General features: G+C 53.7%; 1 protein-coding gene across 3 annotated transcripts in view; it reads right to left on the bottom strand.

Moving 5' to 3' along the window:
* Positions 1 to 15,602, bottom strand: part of LOC137412694 (discoidin domain-containing receptor 2) — a 140,884-nt gene that overhangs the window by 47,629 nt on the left and 77,653 nt on the right. For all 3 annotated transcript variants that reach the window (XM_068097979.2, XM_068097981.2, XM_068097982.2), the window contains one exon: positions 1,342 to 1,552. In XM_068097979.2, coding sequence (XP_067954080.2) covers positions 1,342 to 1,552 — 211 coding nt within the window. The remainder of the gene's footprint in view (positions 1 to 1,341; positions 1,553 to 15,602) is intronic.

The following is a 15,602-nucleotide window of genomic DNA, read 5'->3' as shown; positions in this document are numbered from 1 at the left end:
GACACCGCCCTTTTGGGTGGCATGTCCCACTCGTACTGGCCGTCCGCTTCTATGGGCGTAGCATCTTCTAGGCTGTCACAACCCATGGGGCAGTCCCAATAACATGTCTTACGCTTTACTTCAAAGCTCTGCTGCCGATCTCGCCGCCATGGCCTGCCGTTCACTGACCAAATAGTCCGTGCTGTTTCCTCCAAAAGCACAATGTGATTTTCAGTTGTACCTTTATGCCCAAGTCCTCACCTGACCTCACTTGAAAACAGGAGGTTTTAAACAACAAACTTAGGCCTACTCTATACTGTCTTAATGTTAATACTCTCTGTCTCCACAGTGCAAGTTTAACAAGAACGGCACTTGGTAGAGAGTGCATACCTCTGCCAGGCTGAACAGTTTACGTTTTGTATCCGGCTGATAGGCCAGATCTGGATCCGGATCTCCAAAATGTAATCAGCTTGCTCTCGTCATTTACCCAACTCATCCACCAAGTTTCATCTGAATCTGTCCATAACTTTGTGTGTTGCGAAGGAATAGTATGGAAAGGTCAAATATGCTCGAGGGAGGGAATAGTATGGAGAGCAGGGCAGCACCAGCAGAGATCAAGGCACAGCAAAGCAACCCCCACAGAAGAGCAGCAATCCTGTACCAAAGGGAGTCCACAGCAAAGGAGTGAACTTCAATGCTAATGGGCATTCCCAGTGGAAAAGAGAGAGCTCCGCATCACAGAGTATCCAAGGTAAAAAGGAGCCCTAATGCCAATGGGCGTCTCACATGAAAGGGAGCACATCCAGCTCCAACAGATATCCCTGGCAAATGAGTGAAAATCGCTCCAAAGGTCCTCAAAGAATCCCCACCTTCTCCACTCCAAAGTCCTCTTGCCCATGACATGATGCAGCATGGCCACTTGGATGGCACTTTCCTGCCACCGGCCAAAATCAGGCTTTGCCCGTGACTATGGCAAATTGTGGTGCTTATCCTTGCTATCGGATCCAGTCAATAGTTGTTACAACAGTGGGAGGACCCTCCCGGCGGCCCTACCCCAGGTGGTGTCACCACGTTACTGGTGGTGACGTCTCGTGCCCGCAGCAATAGCGCAGGGAGGGGGCTGAAGTCCATGTTAAGGCCTTACACTTTACTAAATACTCGACCACACACACTCACGTAACATTATGTAGATTCAAAATGCATTCATGAAAAGGGATTGTCCACCAAAAGTGTAATTTGTTATAACAGAATTTGTTATCACGAGTGTTTCTTATACCACGTCTCCCCTGTTCAACCACGTCCTGAAGAAAAAATATATCTTGCAAATAAAAAGGCAAAACAGAACAGAAGAGGACAAGGTACCTGCATCTTCTGCAGACTGTGGGAGTTCAGGCATTTGTTCAGGCACAAGCTTTCTGGGGTCCTCATAACCCCCAGAATTTCCTGCTTCCTGTCTTTCCTCCATCCCGTCATCTTGCTCTCCACTGCTGCTTCCTCCGTGTTGTCGTCCCTCATTGAAGACCGAGTTACAGGACAACTGTACAAGCCTGTCCCCCTGGTGAGTGCAAAATCCCTGAGCAAACAAGAACAAACCAAATTAAAAGGAAAACAAGGATGCAAGACCTCATCGTGGATAGCCCCCCAACCGCCCCTTAAAGATGGTGTGTACATTTATATTGAAATAACTGACAAAATAAAAAAGGTATCTTGTAGTGTTCACCTGGCCAAACCCTCTAACCTGGTGACACCTCAGTTAACACATCTGACGTACTCTTCATGAAGGACACCATGCGATCTTTACCATCCACCAACTAACGCCAGTAAACGGGACGCCCGGTTTAACATCCATCTGAGGGACGGCACACACATTGATGAATCACCCTTCACCCTAGTCTGGTAGGGAATCCTGCTAAGGCCTTCTGTGAAGAGTCTGAGAAACTGCACATGTTCACCACCATGTCAAGGTTCTGGCTCAATTGCTCTGATGATGACCTCACTCATGGGATTCCCGGCTTAACTGCCCTGATGCGGAACTCGCTCTCAGAATTCCAGTCTCAAGCACCCTGATGTGGAAGTCTCTCATGTGATTCCAAGCTCAACTGCCGATTTTCACTCCCAACCCGGTTCAAAACCGTTCCTCACATGACGTCATTGGATGTGCTCATTGGTCGTCCAGCTTGAGCACACTGTTGATTGGCTGATTCAATAGAACACATGCTCCATCTAGTTAGAGAGCCAGTAGTCATAAGGCTGATGAACAGAAAGGGGAAAATAGTATTAATCAAATAAATAAATGAGAAATAGGCACAATCAAGTAAATAAATAAATGAATATTCCCCTTTTGCCGCAGTCCACTTGATTTTTAAAATTCCTGACCTCTGACTTTCCCTTTTGGGAGCTGTCAAAATGAGTCATTCCCATTCCATGGGATCCCTGATGCGTAACGCTGCTCCTAGAGCACCCACCTCTTACTCCCCCTTTTTTTTGTATATAAGATCGAGGCTCGTGTAAGAGCTAACATTAATCACAAAAAGCCAAACTGACACATAAAACATAAGATAAAGGGAGCGGGAGACAAGATGGGGAGAGAGAGGGAAGCACACAAGTACAACATTTGAGAGCAGGGACATCGGGAGATCTGTGGGAAGGAGAGGGCTTGGGGGGAGGAGGCACGGGAAGGGGGGGGGGGGTATATCAACCTCATCCTTCCACTGTGTTTCTGTCTCTATCTCTGTCTGTGTGTCTCTCTGTCTCTGAGGAAAGGTTCTGTTTCGGGTCCATCCACTATTCTATCTATCCACCAATGCATAATGACTACCCTTCACGAATAAGCCTAATTTTTGGTTCACGAGTTATAAAACAGTCACCACTATATTCGTCATGGGTGTGTCTATCTGTCTGTCCGCAGAAACTTGGGTGGGAGGTTGATATCATGATCTAGTTGTGTCCTGCCTAGAGTGGGCGTAATGCGCCCATTGTGGGCGGAGCCACGCCCGAAAAAGATGTCTTGTTAGGGGGTAATCGAGTTCAAGCTACATCTTCTCCGAGGGAGTTGGTGGAATCTGACAGGGGTTTCGGTATTTGGTTAGGCCAATGTCATGTCTAGCCCCACGGAACTTGATTTTTCATTTTCGCTCCAAGGTAAAGGTCACATGGTCATGAAATTTAGAAAAGTCGATTTTTTATGGTTTTATTACATTGTTCGCTTCCTGATAGGGTGAAATGTCGTACATCTATATTATAATAGCCGTAGATGATTCTGTCTGTCTGTCTGTCTGTTGGGCGTCTGTCCGGGGTGTGGCTTACTCGGTTTGCAGAGTAGCTCCACCCATAGCTCCACCCATTCTGGGAGAGCCTTCGCTTCATATAAACAAATGTCCACCATTTTATTAACTCGCATAGCTTTGAGGCCTGTTTTGTAGGCCCGTGGTGTCTTGCTCTCTCTCCCAGTTTTATTTCAAATCAAATTCGATATATCATTTCATTTTTCACAGTCGCTAACATAGTTTTAGACTCGGTTGAAAAAAAACGGGAAGAAAATCCGATGAAAGTTGCCGTTTATAGAACGAAATGAATTCTCAAAGGCCTGTAACTTCAAGGCCATTGAGTCTCTCTCACGCCTTTATCTCCAATCTAACTCACCATCTGATTTCATTTTTATCGATGGTTTTGGACTCGGTATCAGCAACGCGGGAAAATGCAGAGATATATTTTTAAAAATACACCATATTAAAGCGCGGCGTTATGCGCGCTGCTTGCGAGCAAGGAGGAAGCGGACAAGCGGTAACTTATAAGCGTCTTTATTTCAGGAGCTCACTGTAACACTGGCGCGCTCCGGGCTGCGCGCCCGGTGTATATCATGAGGCCACGCCTACCCCTCGGGCGTGGCCACCGCCCACCTGGTGCGCGGAATGATGTCACCACGCCAGTGGGCTTTTGTGTCCGCCACACGCGCCCCCCCAGAATTCCCGCGCACCTGGAGGGCCAGTTTGCGGGGCAGACGAATGACCCGGCCGAAGCGCCCCCTGGCGATCGGCGGCGTCCGGGGTGCAGGGATGCCAGGTGGGATGCCCCTGGCTGCCCCTGGGATGGGTGCAGGACCGGGGGGCGGCGGGGCGGCGGGGCTGGGCGGTGCCGGGGGTCCGCCCGCAGGGGGGCGGCCCCGACGTGGGGGTCGGGCCACTGGCGGTGGATGGTCCACTTCGAGGTGGGCCAGCTTGAGGCGGTCCACCGAAACGCGGTCAGGAGTACTGCCGATGTCCAGGGTGAAGTGCTTCGCCCCGGTCTCCAGCACGCGGAAAGGCCCGTCGTACGGGGGCCGCAGTGGTGTCCGGTGGGCATCGTGGCGGACGAAGACGTACTCCGCCGTGCGAAGCTCCGGGGCGACGTGCGTCGGTGGGTGCCCGTGGCATGCCGCTGGCACTGGGGCGAACCTCTGGGCGGTCTCTTGCAGAGCGGAGCGCTGCTGTGCCGCGGACCATGGTGCCGTGGAGTCGGGGAGGAACTCGCCCGGCACCCGCAGCGGTTGCCTGAAGACCAACTCCGCCGCGGATGCGCGCAGGTCCTCCTTGGGCGCCGTCCGGAGGCCCAGCAGGACCCAGGGGAGCCTGTCGACCCAGCCGCCGTCGCGGAGGGTGGCCCGGAGCGCGGCCTTCAATGAGCGGTGAAATCGCTCACACAGGCCATTAGCCTGGGGGTGGTAGGCCGTGGTTCGGTGCAGCCGGACCCCGAGCCCCTGCGCGACCGCCCCCCAGAGCTCCGAGGTGAACTGGGGGCCGCGGTCGGACGAGATGTCTGAGGGGGCGCCGAACCGGGCGACCCAGGTGGCGATGAAAGCCTGCGCGACATCGGCCGCCGTTGTCGACACCAAGGGCACGGCCTCCGGCCACCGGGTGGTGCGGTCCACCATGGTGAGGACGTAGGTGAAACCCCGCGAGGGGGGCAGAGGTCCGACCAGGTCCACGTGGACGTGGTCAAACCGGCGTTCCGGCACCGTGAACGGGGCCAACGGGGCCTGGGTGTGCCGGTGCACCTTGGCGCGCTGGCACGCGAGGCACATCCTGGCCCAGCTGCGGACGGCCTTCCGGAGGCCATGCCAGACGAACTTGTCGGCGATCAGCCTTTGGGAGGCCCTCGCGCCCGGGTGGGACCGGCCGTGGATGGCGTCAAACACCTGGCGCTGCCAGCCCGCGGGCACGATGGGGCGAGGACGCCCGAGGGAGACGTCGCACAAGAGGGCCGCGCCCGCGCCGTCGAACGGCACCTCGGTGACGCGGAGGCCCGTGACGGCGGTCCGCAAGGCCTGGACGTCGGGGTCAGCGGCCTGGTCCGCTGCCATCCGGGCATAGTCGATGCCGAGGTGGACTGCGTGGGCGACGGCCCGGGAAAGGCAATCCGCCACCGGGTTGTCCTTCCCCGCGACGTGCTGGATGTCCGTCGTGTACTCGGACACGGCCGAGAGGTGACGCTGCTGCCGGGCCGACCACGGCTCGGTGACCTTGCCCATCGCGAAGATCAGCGGCTTGTGGTCGACGAAGGCAGTGAACACACGGCCCTCGAGCAGATGGCGGAAGTGCCTGACCGCCAAGTGAAGCCCGAGCAACTCGCGGTCGAAGGTACTGTAACGGCGTTCGGGCGGGCGAAGCTGCCGGCTAAAGAACGCCAGCGGTTGCTAAGCTCCACGCACCCATTGCTCATGCACCGCGCCCACCGCGTAGTCCGAGGCATCGGTGGTGAGGGCGATCGGTGCATCGGGCGCCGGGTGCGCGAGCATGGTGGCGTTAGCCAAGGCGAGCTTCGCGCCCGCGAACGCCGTGTCCATCTGCTCGGTCCAGGTAACGTCGCCTTTGCCCGGCTTACCTCGGAGAGCTTCGTGCAGGGGGCGCAGGAGCTGGGCGATACGGGGCAGGAACCGATGGTAAAAGTTTACCATGCCCAGGAACTCCTGCAGCCCTCTGATCGTGCGGGGGCGCGGAAACCCCTTCACCGCCTCTACCTTGGCCGGCAGGGGGACGGCTCCGTGCCTGGTGACACGGTGCCCCAGAAAATCGATTATGGCGGCGCCAAACCGGCACTTTGCGGGGTTCACAATCAGGCCATGCTGCCCCAGGCGTTCGAAGAGCGTGCGGAGGTGGCGTAGGTGCTCTTCGCGGGACGCGCTGGCGACGAGGATATCGTCCAGGTAGACGTAGACAAAATCCAAGTCGCGTAGGACGCTGTCCATCAGTCGCTGGAACGCCTGAGCAGCATTCTTCAGACTGAAGGGCATGCGCAGGAACTCGAAGAGTCCGAATGGCGTGATGACCGCCGTCTTCGGGACGTCCACCGGCCTGATGGGGACCTGATGGTAGCCGCGTATGAGGTCCACCTTCGAGAAGAAGGACATGCCCGCCAAACGGGCGGAAAAGTCCTGAATGTGGGGGACGGGGTAGCGGTCGGGAGTCGTGGCGTCATTGAGACGGCGATAGTCCCCGCACGGTCGCCATCCCCCACCGGGCTTCGGCACGATGTGCAGCGGCGACGCCCAAGCGCTCTCTGAGTGCCGAACGATGCCGAGTCGCTCCAGGGTAGCGAACACCGCTTTTGCCACCGCCAGCTTCGTCGGCTCGAGGCGGCGTGCCCGGGCGTAGACCGGTGGCCTGATGGTGGGGATGTGATGGGCCACCCCGTGCTTGACGGCCCCCGCCGAGAAGGTGGGCCGCGTGAGGGCCGGGAAGCCGGCGAGGAGGCGGGTGAATGTGTCCGCTGCCGGAAGCATACAGACCAACGTGGCCGGAACCGAACCGTTCGGCAAGCCGCTTGGCAAGCCGCTCGTTGAGCTGCTCGCCGAGCTGGGCAACGCACAAGCGAGCGAGCTGAACGTCTCGGCCTGGACAAGACGTCTGCGCTTGACGTCGACCAGGAGCCCATTAGTGCACAGGAAGTCCGCGCCAAGCAGTGCCATGGGCACGTCGGTGGTGACGAACGTCCATCGGAAAACCTGCCCTCCGAACCGCAGAGAGAGGCAGCGTTTTCCATACGTACGGATGGGCGTCCCGTTCGCGGCAAGCAGCGCGGGGCCCCCACCCGCGGCGTGCTTGTCTGACGTGCCGGCGGGAACGACACTCACCTGCGCTCCCGTGTCGCACAGGTAACAGCGCCCGGAGAAGGTGTCCGTTATGAACAGCAGGCTGCTCGAACGGCCGGCGCTCATCGCCACTATTGAGCGCCGGCCCGGGCGTTTCCCAACCTGTTGAAGGAGCATGGCGGATGACACTGCCGAGCTTCGTGGCCGAACTTGGCGTGGAACCAGCACCAGGTGGTGGAGCTGGAGGAGCGCGGCTGGCTCCGCCAGGCCGGTGGAGTTGGCGGGTTTCCCCGCGGTGGCGGTTTTCGCCGCAGCGGTGGGCGGGGCATGGCGGCGGTCACGAGGTGCGTATCAGCATGCTGCGTATGCTGTATAAGCTGATGCTGTGGATCAGCAGCATCAGCAGCATTAGCAGCATTAGCAGCATCAGCAGCATTAGCAGCATCAGCAGCATCAGCCACGAGGGCCGTGACGGCCACGCCGACTCTCGCCCGCGTGTCCGAAGCGGCGAAGTACTTGTCCGCCTCGGCCGCCAATGCTCGGGGTTCCGTTAGCCCGGTCCCGGCCAACGCGAGGCGAAACTGCGCTGGAAGTTGGCGACGGAAAAGCGCCCGGAATAGAGAACCGGGGGCTTCGTCGCCCAACAGTGACAGCATATGGTCCATTCGGACCGACGGGCGCGTGTCACCGAGCTCGGGGAGATCCAGGAGGCGGTCGGCCCGTGCGTCGTCCGTGAGGCCGAACGTGGCTAGGAGTAGCCGCTTGAGTGCCTCGTACTTGTGGTCGTCCGGTGGGTGGCGAAGGACGGACACAACTCGAGCGGCCGTGCCGGGCCCGAGGGAGGCGACGACGTGGCAATAGCGCGTGTCATCGCCGGTGAGGCGCCGAAGCTGAAATTGGGCTTCGGCCTGGACGAACCAGACTTCGGCCTGAGCCTCCCAAAATTCGGGAAGTTTGATGAAGTTGGCCATGGCAATGGCGTCGCGTGTGGAAGGATCGCTCCGGCAGATCCAACGTCGAGGGGGTCACCAGTAAAGCGCGGCGTTACGCGCGCTGCTTGCGAGCAAGGAGGAAGCGGACAAGCGGTAACTTATAAGCGTCTTTATTTCAGGAGCTCACTGTAACACTGGCGCGCTCCGGGCTGCGCGCCCGGTGTATATCATGAGGCCACGCCTACCCCTCGGGCGTGGCCACCGCCCACTTGGTGCGCGGGATGATGTCACCACGCCAGTGGGCTTTTGTGGCTGCCACAATATCACCGCCCACCGCCCAACCGCCAACAACCGCCCAATGTGTATCATACACCGCCCAACATGTATCATACACCGCCCAACATGACAGACGGCAACATGTCGACATTATCGCTTTTTCTTTAAACCGAGTGAACCGAGCCAAACCGAATGAATTCACCGTTTACTTTTGATGACAGTCGTCACAAAACGACATATATTTCTTTGTTTTTATTTCATTCAACATTATTAGGCGGAAGTAAAATATGGTCCAGGAAATTACCGAGAGATATTTCTTCGTTTCTTTATTTATTAGTTATTTGCGCATACACTTTAAATAGGTTTATTTGAAATCTTTAATTTTCACAATGTAATATATTTGTCATTTGATGATGACGAGACACTTCCTCTTGACTCGTGTCAATTCATGCGTTGCGTGGAAACTTCCATTTCCAAAATGAATGACACAGTCGATGAAGAACGACTCGGTGTCAGCAACGCGGGAAAATGCAGATATATATTTTAAAATACACCATATCACCGCCCAACACCGCCCAACAGCCAACAAGTATCATACACCGCCCAACATGACACAGACAGCAATATGTCGACATTATCGCTTTTTCTTTAAACCGAGTGAACCGAGCCGAACCGAATACACCGAGTGAATTCACCGAGCGAATTTCATCCAATTCCACCGAGTTTCATGAAATTACCGAGAGATATTTCTTCGTTTTTATTTTATTCGTTACCAGCAGAAGTACCCAGCGTTGCCGGGCGGGGGAGGGGGGAAGGGCACGTACACTTTAAACATGTATATATATGTGGGATGTGGGATATATACATGTGGGACATGTGTACATGTGTGTGTGTACGTGTGTATGTGTGTGCGTGTGTGCGCGTGCATATGTGTGTGTGTGTGTGTATATATATATGTGTGTGTATGTGTATGTAGGCTAACCCCCGCTCTAGCAGGGAAAATGGCCTTAAAATGCATGTTGTTGTTGTATGTGTATATATACGTATGTGTCTGTGTGTGTGTATGTGTGTATGTGTCTCTACGTGTGTGTGTGTCTGTTTTTGTGTATGTGTATATGTGTGTGTGTGTGTGTGTGTGTGTGTGTGTGTGTGTGTGTGTGTGTGTGTGTGTGTGTGTGTGTGTGTGTGGAGATGTATATATGTGTATAATGTGCATATATGTGTATATGTGGATACATATGTGTATACATATTTGCATATGTGTATATGTGTCTGTACGTGTGTGTGTGTGTGTGTGTGTGTGTGTGTGTGTGTGTGTGTGTGTGTGTGTGTGTGTGTGTGTACGTGTGTGTGTGCGTGTGTGTGTGTGTGTGTGTGTGTGTGTGTGTGTGTGTGTGTGTGTGTGTGTGTGTGTGTGTGTATATATGTAAACATGGGCCGGTGTGTGTGTAAAGTGTGAGGAGGTATTGGAGAGGAAAATGCAGAGATATATATTTTAAAATCGCGCCATGATGATAAACGAAAATACACCGCCTAAAATAACAGTCGACATATATTTAAAATTCGTCACACACATCCATGCCCGTGGGATTCCCACGGGTGGGAATCCCACGGGCATGGATGTGTGTGACATTTCGACATATTGAGTTAGATGCTGCGCCTGCACATTCAGTTATATAAAATGGTTACTGGCAATTGATCACATCCACAAATGATGTAATCCACACAATTTATGTACTTTACATAACGTTAATAGGAATACATGCCCGTGTAGATGGGAATGACATATAATTCACCGAAAACGTTGAAGCAACCGCATAATATTACGGTGATGTTTAACTCTGAGTGAGAATCGTTCTAAATTTTAAAAACTTTCTTCTGATATTTGTGATTTATTTCAAACAAACTGTATTTCCCATCTGCACGGGCATGTATTCCTATTAACGTTATGTAAAGTACATAAATTGTGTGGATTACATCGTTTGTGGATGTGATCAATTGCCAGTAACCATTTTATATAACTGAATGTGCAGGTGCAGCATCTAACTCAATATGTCGAAATGTCACACACATTCATGCCCGTGGGATTCCCACGGGTGGTCCCGCTAGTTATCTTATATTATCAGATCACATACATCATGAAATACAAGTTTTCCACCAAATTTCAGAATCTTCGACCTTTGATCTTTGAAGGTCACAAAGGTCAAATTTTCAAAGTTGTCGGAATCAAACCGAATTTTCGGTATTGTGTAGCTCCGACCCCCCAGTCCGGGCCTGTTTCGGTTATAGTCCGTCCTTTGTCATTGAATACCACTCGCGTGTGAACCATCGTCGTCTCCTGACTTGTCCATTCTATATTTATTGCGGGTTATGTCTGGCAATTAGAGCATGAATATGTCTTGGCTTTAGGTGGTGGTGGTGGTTCGTGTGCAGCCACCCATCTGCTGGTTGCATCATTTTCAGTGGACGCGTCTGCCGCTGATGCAATGCCTCTCTATAACCAGTTATCCGGTACTCATTTTCGAAAAACCCGAACTTTGAAATCGCGCCATGGCTAGTCAAGGCGATCGGATGCCGGTGGGGGAACTAGAAGAGGGGTTAGGGGTAACCCAGGACCACAGGGAGGAAAAGGGAGGAGAGCAATGAGGAGGTGGTTGAGGAGGTGTCAGGCGCGCAAAATGGCGCCCTCGCGCACGTGAATGCAGCGGCACCAAATTTAGCGGCGCCCGTGACCGTAGCAGCACCGGTGGATTCGAACCTTTTTTTGCTACAAATGGGGGCCCTTATGGACAAAATGGGTGAGCGAATAAGGGACGAAGCGAGGGCTGATAGTGAGCGATTGAGGGATGAAGCGAGGGCTGATACTGAGCGATTGGAGGGCCAAATGGGAGCAATGAGGGACGAAGCGAGGGGTACCGGTGAACGGTTAGACAATAAATTTGCGGGGTTGGACAGTAAATTTGAGGGGTTAGATAACGGGATAAAAGAGGTGAAGAATGGGTTAACGGGGGTGGAAAATAGAATGGCTGCCCAGGAGAATCAGATAGAGGGGGTGAAAGATGGGTTAAGGGGGTTAGAAAACACAATGGACGACAAATTGCGGGAAGTAGGGGAGCAATCCGCCCGGGAAATCAAACGGATGGGGAACCAGATAGAGGAGGTGAAAATCGGGTTAGAAGGTAAATTGGATGCTCAGAGGGATGAATTGGGACAGAGGAGGGTGGCATCTACAAAAGAGATGGAGGAGATGGGGAAGGAAATACGATGAGGTGTAAGCGAGGAGGTCTCGGGGGTACGCGAGGAGGTAAAGCGAGGTGAGAAGCGTATGGAGAAAGAGGTGAGGAATAATACGGCTAGGTTACAGGGGGGCATAGAGGATCTGATGAGGGGAGTAGAACAGCTGACAGTGGGACAAAAGGAACTCGTGGACCAAGTGGAAAAGAACACTGCAATAATCGGGGGGTTAAAAGCGACACAAAAAGACATCAAGAACGAATTAATAGCGACACAGAAGGAATGTCAGATGGTACATGAGGGGTTGACGAAGAGGTTGGGAGAGGTGACAGAAGTAATGGAGACGAAGGACAGAGAGGTGAGGACGCACATAGAAACGGTTAAAGTGGCGTTGGAGGAAGAGATAGAGGGGGCGCACCGGGAGATGAAGGAGGTAAAGGAAAAATTAGAGGAGGTGGAAAAGGGGTGATTGAAATTAAGAAGAGACGAAGGGAAGCTGAGAAAGAGATAAAGGAGGAGGTGATGGAATATGTACAAGGTCGGTGCTCAAATCGTGATGTTGTGCTTGCTAACCAAATAAAGAGTTTGCAGGTGGCGAAGGAGGTGCGGAGACGAGGTGCCAAGGTGAGTGGCGATATATTCGGAAATGTATATGATGTGAGGGAAGCTTCAGTCGGCTTGGGGGTTGAATTTGGATCCGGGTGTTCGTGAGAGGCCGTTGGTGAAGTGTGCGACAGGTACGGAGTGCGAAGGAGGAGGTGTGCGAGAATGTCCGACTCTGGGGTGTGTGAGGAAAAAGTGCGCGCCGAGGAGTGAGTGTGCTGTCGAGAGTGAGTTGGTCGTAGCGCGTGTACGGGGGGGCACATGGAAGCGCGTCGTAGGGAGTGTTACAGGGGATGTAACGGAAGCATGCACGCCTGTGGTGAGTGTTATGGAGGAAGTAACGGGAGAGTGTGCACAAGAGGATGCGTGAGAAAGGTGTGTAATGGACGGGTGCATGAGGAAAGAGTGTGCTGGCGAGAGTAAGGGTGAGTGCGCGACCGAGTGTGGTGGTGAAAGTAGTGAGAGTGACACGGAGCATGAGTTGGTTGTGGCAGGTGAGAGAGGATGTACACCTGGAATGGAAGGATGCACACCTGGAATGGTAGAGCACGTATGGGAATCCACGCTGGAGTTGGTAGTGAGGCACGTGGTTGGGTGTGCAAGTGAGAGCACACCTGTGGTTGTCACAGAGGAGGTGACCGAGGAGGGGGCGCGAAGAGGTGTGTTGGTGAGGTGTGCGAACGACGAGTGTGTGCAAAGGTGTGCGGTGGTCAGGTGTGTGACCAAGTCTGTAAGCGGAATGAGTGTACCTGGGTGTGTCAGGGAAGGTGCAATGACAAAGTGCATGGAGACGGCTGGATGTATGAGCAAGGAACGGGCTGCGGGGTGTGAGCATGCAAGTGGAGCATCGACGCTAACCGGGTTAGCGGTTAGAGCGACGTATAGCCGAATCGGGCCTTCGGTGCGAACCGGGCAGCTTTGCGTGCCGCGGGGATCCACGGCGGTTTCGAAAGAACCGCCGTGCGGGATTCACGCCGGGCCGCGCTTTGAACGGCCGCGTCCGTGCTCCACTAGGCGGAGCGGGCATCCCGATAGGAAGGGTCGTCATGGCGACCCCTTTTTGTTGAGGCGTTCCGGCAGGTCGAGATCGGGCCATTGGACGGCTCTGTGCCGAGATGGTGCGTGGGATCTCGGCCCGGGTAAGCGTCCTTCCCTGCACCAAATGCCGGACGTATCCAACCGCCGGCACCAAGCAACCCGCATTCATTGCTCGGCCATGCGAAGCCGGGCTGTAGAAGGGAATTGGCGCACCGAGAGGCACTAGTGAGTAGACTGTGATGATGAGGATAGTGTTTTGGACCCGAAATTAGAAAAACAAAATTTGATGATTGGCAAAGGATTGGCAGAGTGATGATTGGTAGTGATTGGCAAATTTTTGATTGGCTGGAATTTGGTGTGCAAAATTGGTAGTGGAAGAGGCCCGATGTGGTGGGATGGCAACTTTGCCATCTCTCACAGCGGGGGCAAAGGAGCAATAGATTTATGGGGTTTGGCAGTGAAAACTAGCACGGGAGGGTTAGGATATAGTGTGTAGGGACCTAGAAGATTGACCTTAGGTAACGGTAAGATTAGGTAGTGACAATGATACCTGTAGTGGGGACGCAGGTAGGTTAGTGTGGATGATAATGACGTGGTATGTGCTTAGTTTAAAGGGAAGACGGGGAGCACTAAGTTAGCAGGGCACCAGGTAGTCAGATGATGCCTTGTGAGTGTTGGAGGTGTATTCAAGTGTATTGAGCAGGGTATGAGTAAATGATTGTGAGTTGTAGTGTGATTGCACAAGTGTGCAACTGGACAGGTGGATGGAGCAGTGTATGAGTGAGTGATAGTGATGTGTATTGTGCTGACCAAATGGTCCAGGAAGGAAGGAGGGTGCAGGTGGCACCAGGTGAGATTGCACAGGTGTGCAACTGCAGGTGAATGGAGAACAGGTGTATGGAATATATGGAGTCTGGAATATATGGAGTATTGGAATGGATGGTCGTGGAGTGAGTATGGTGGAAACTGTGGAGTGGAGTGGATGGTGCGAAGGTGTGGATGGGGGAAAGGAGGATGGACCCCATCATGAATACCCGGGGAGGATAGTGTAAGAGTTAGGTAGAGGGTATAGGTAAATTGTGGTTGGATATTGGCATTTGCGGTGCATGGTGGAAGAATGGTACTTGGATGGGTGCATTAGTGTTGTGGAAATGGCTGGGCGTGTAGCCTGTTAGTATGTGTAGTTGGTTTGGGCACTCCACCACTGTGAGGATGTCGGCCAGGTGAGGCCGCAGGTGGGCTCTGGGAGCCGGTAGTTGTGGATGGGGCCCGAGGATCCGGAGGACGGACCCGGGTAGCCCAGTGCCAGAGGGCACCGAGGGGTGACAGAGCCAGGAGGGGCCTTCCCCATTTAGATAGGTTAGGGTGAGGAGCTAGGTAAGCTCGGGTGGCAACTACAGTGGTGGAGGTGTGCAGGTGGGTAGACCTGCTGGGAGAGCTGCACGACCCAGCCTGGAAATTGTGCAAGGGCACCGGGAGATGAATCGGGGGAGTGAGACCCCAAATTGATGAAGCACCACAGTTTGGTCAATGGGAATTGTTTTTTAGAACCCATAGTGTAAGTTGGCCAACGGATTGGCAGGGAAAGACCCCGGGTAGTGTAAAGAGTATTAAAGTCATTTAGAGGATAGTTAGGATTAAGAATCTCCTCGCACCATCTGCATCCACTCACCTGAGATGACGTACCTCCACACCATGCCAGGTTGTTTTTATTATTTTTATGATGCAAATGTTTTGGATTGTGAGACGCATCATGACGTGGGTGTGACATTGTGCTTGATGTTCCATCTCTTCCTCCTTATGAGGATTGATGATGAATTGGGTGATGGCAAATTTTGGTTAGAGGGATTGTGGTGACGAATTTGGTATAGGGGAAATATGGGGGGACGTGACAGTAGTGGGGGCTCGTCCGGGATTTGAACCCGGGACCTCTCGCCCGGGACCTGTTTGATGTGTACCCTTGTGACCTTACCCCTCGCTCAACTGTCTTTTCCCCCTTTTGTCTCCCACATGAGGACTGTGCACCACTGGGCGCCGAGGGGAGCGTGCGGGAGTCCGCCATTGTGTGCCCGGAACTCCCAGAACCAGCTGTCTGCATCGATGCACCACATTATGGACCACATGTCTGTGGCTGAGCACCACTTATGGACCCCATGGGTTGGGGCATGGCCCCTCTGCTGGAACCGGCCATGAAGGCCCGAGATCTTGCTGGCGGACCTTGGTCACAGGGCACCTATGCCCCACAGGTGAACCACACTAGTCGGCCCTGTGGGCCATAAATAAATAAAAATGGACACGTTGGGTGCATTTTATTATTGCAAATAGGCCGCCAGCAAAGAAGATGACAACATCAGGAAGAGAACAATAGCCAGCAGAGGGAGCCGAAGAGGAAGACCACCAGCAGGGTTAGGGGTTGTTTGGTGATTTTTATTGAGAACTGTGGTGACTGTGCACCGATTGGTGCTTGAGGGTGT

The sequence above is a fragment of the Myxine glutinosa genome, chromosome 6, assembly GCF_964187855.1.
Source record: "Myxine glutinosa chromosome 6, kmMyxGlut1.1, whole genome shotgun sequence".
Taxonomy (NCBI): Eukaryota; Metazoa; Chordata; class Myxini; order Myxiniformes; family Myxinidae; genus Myxine; species Myxine glutinosa.
This window is presented reverse-complemented; position numbering and strand designations above follow the sequence as displayed.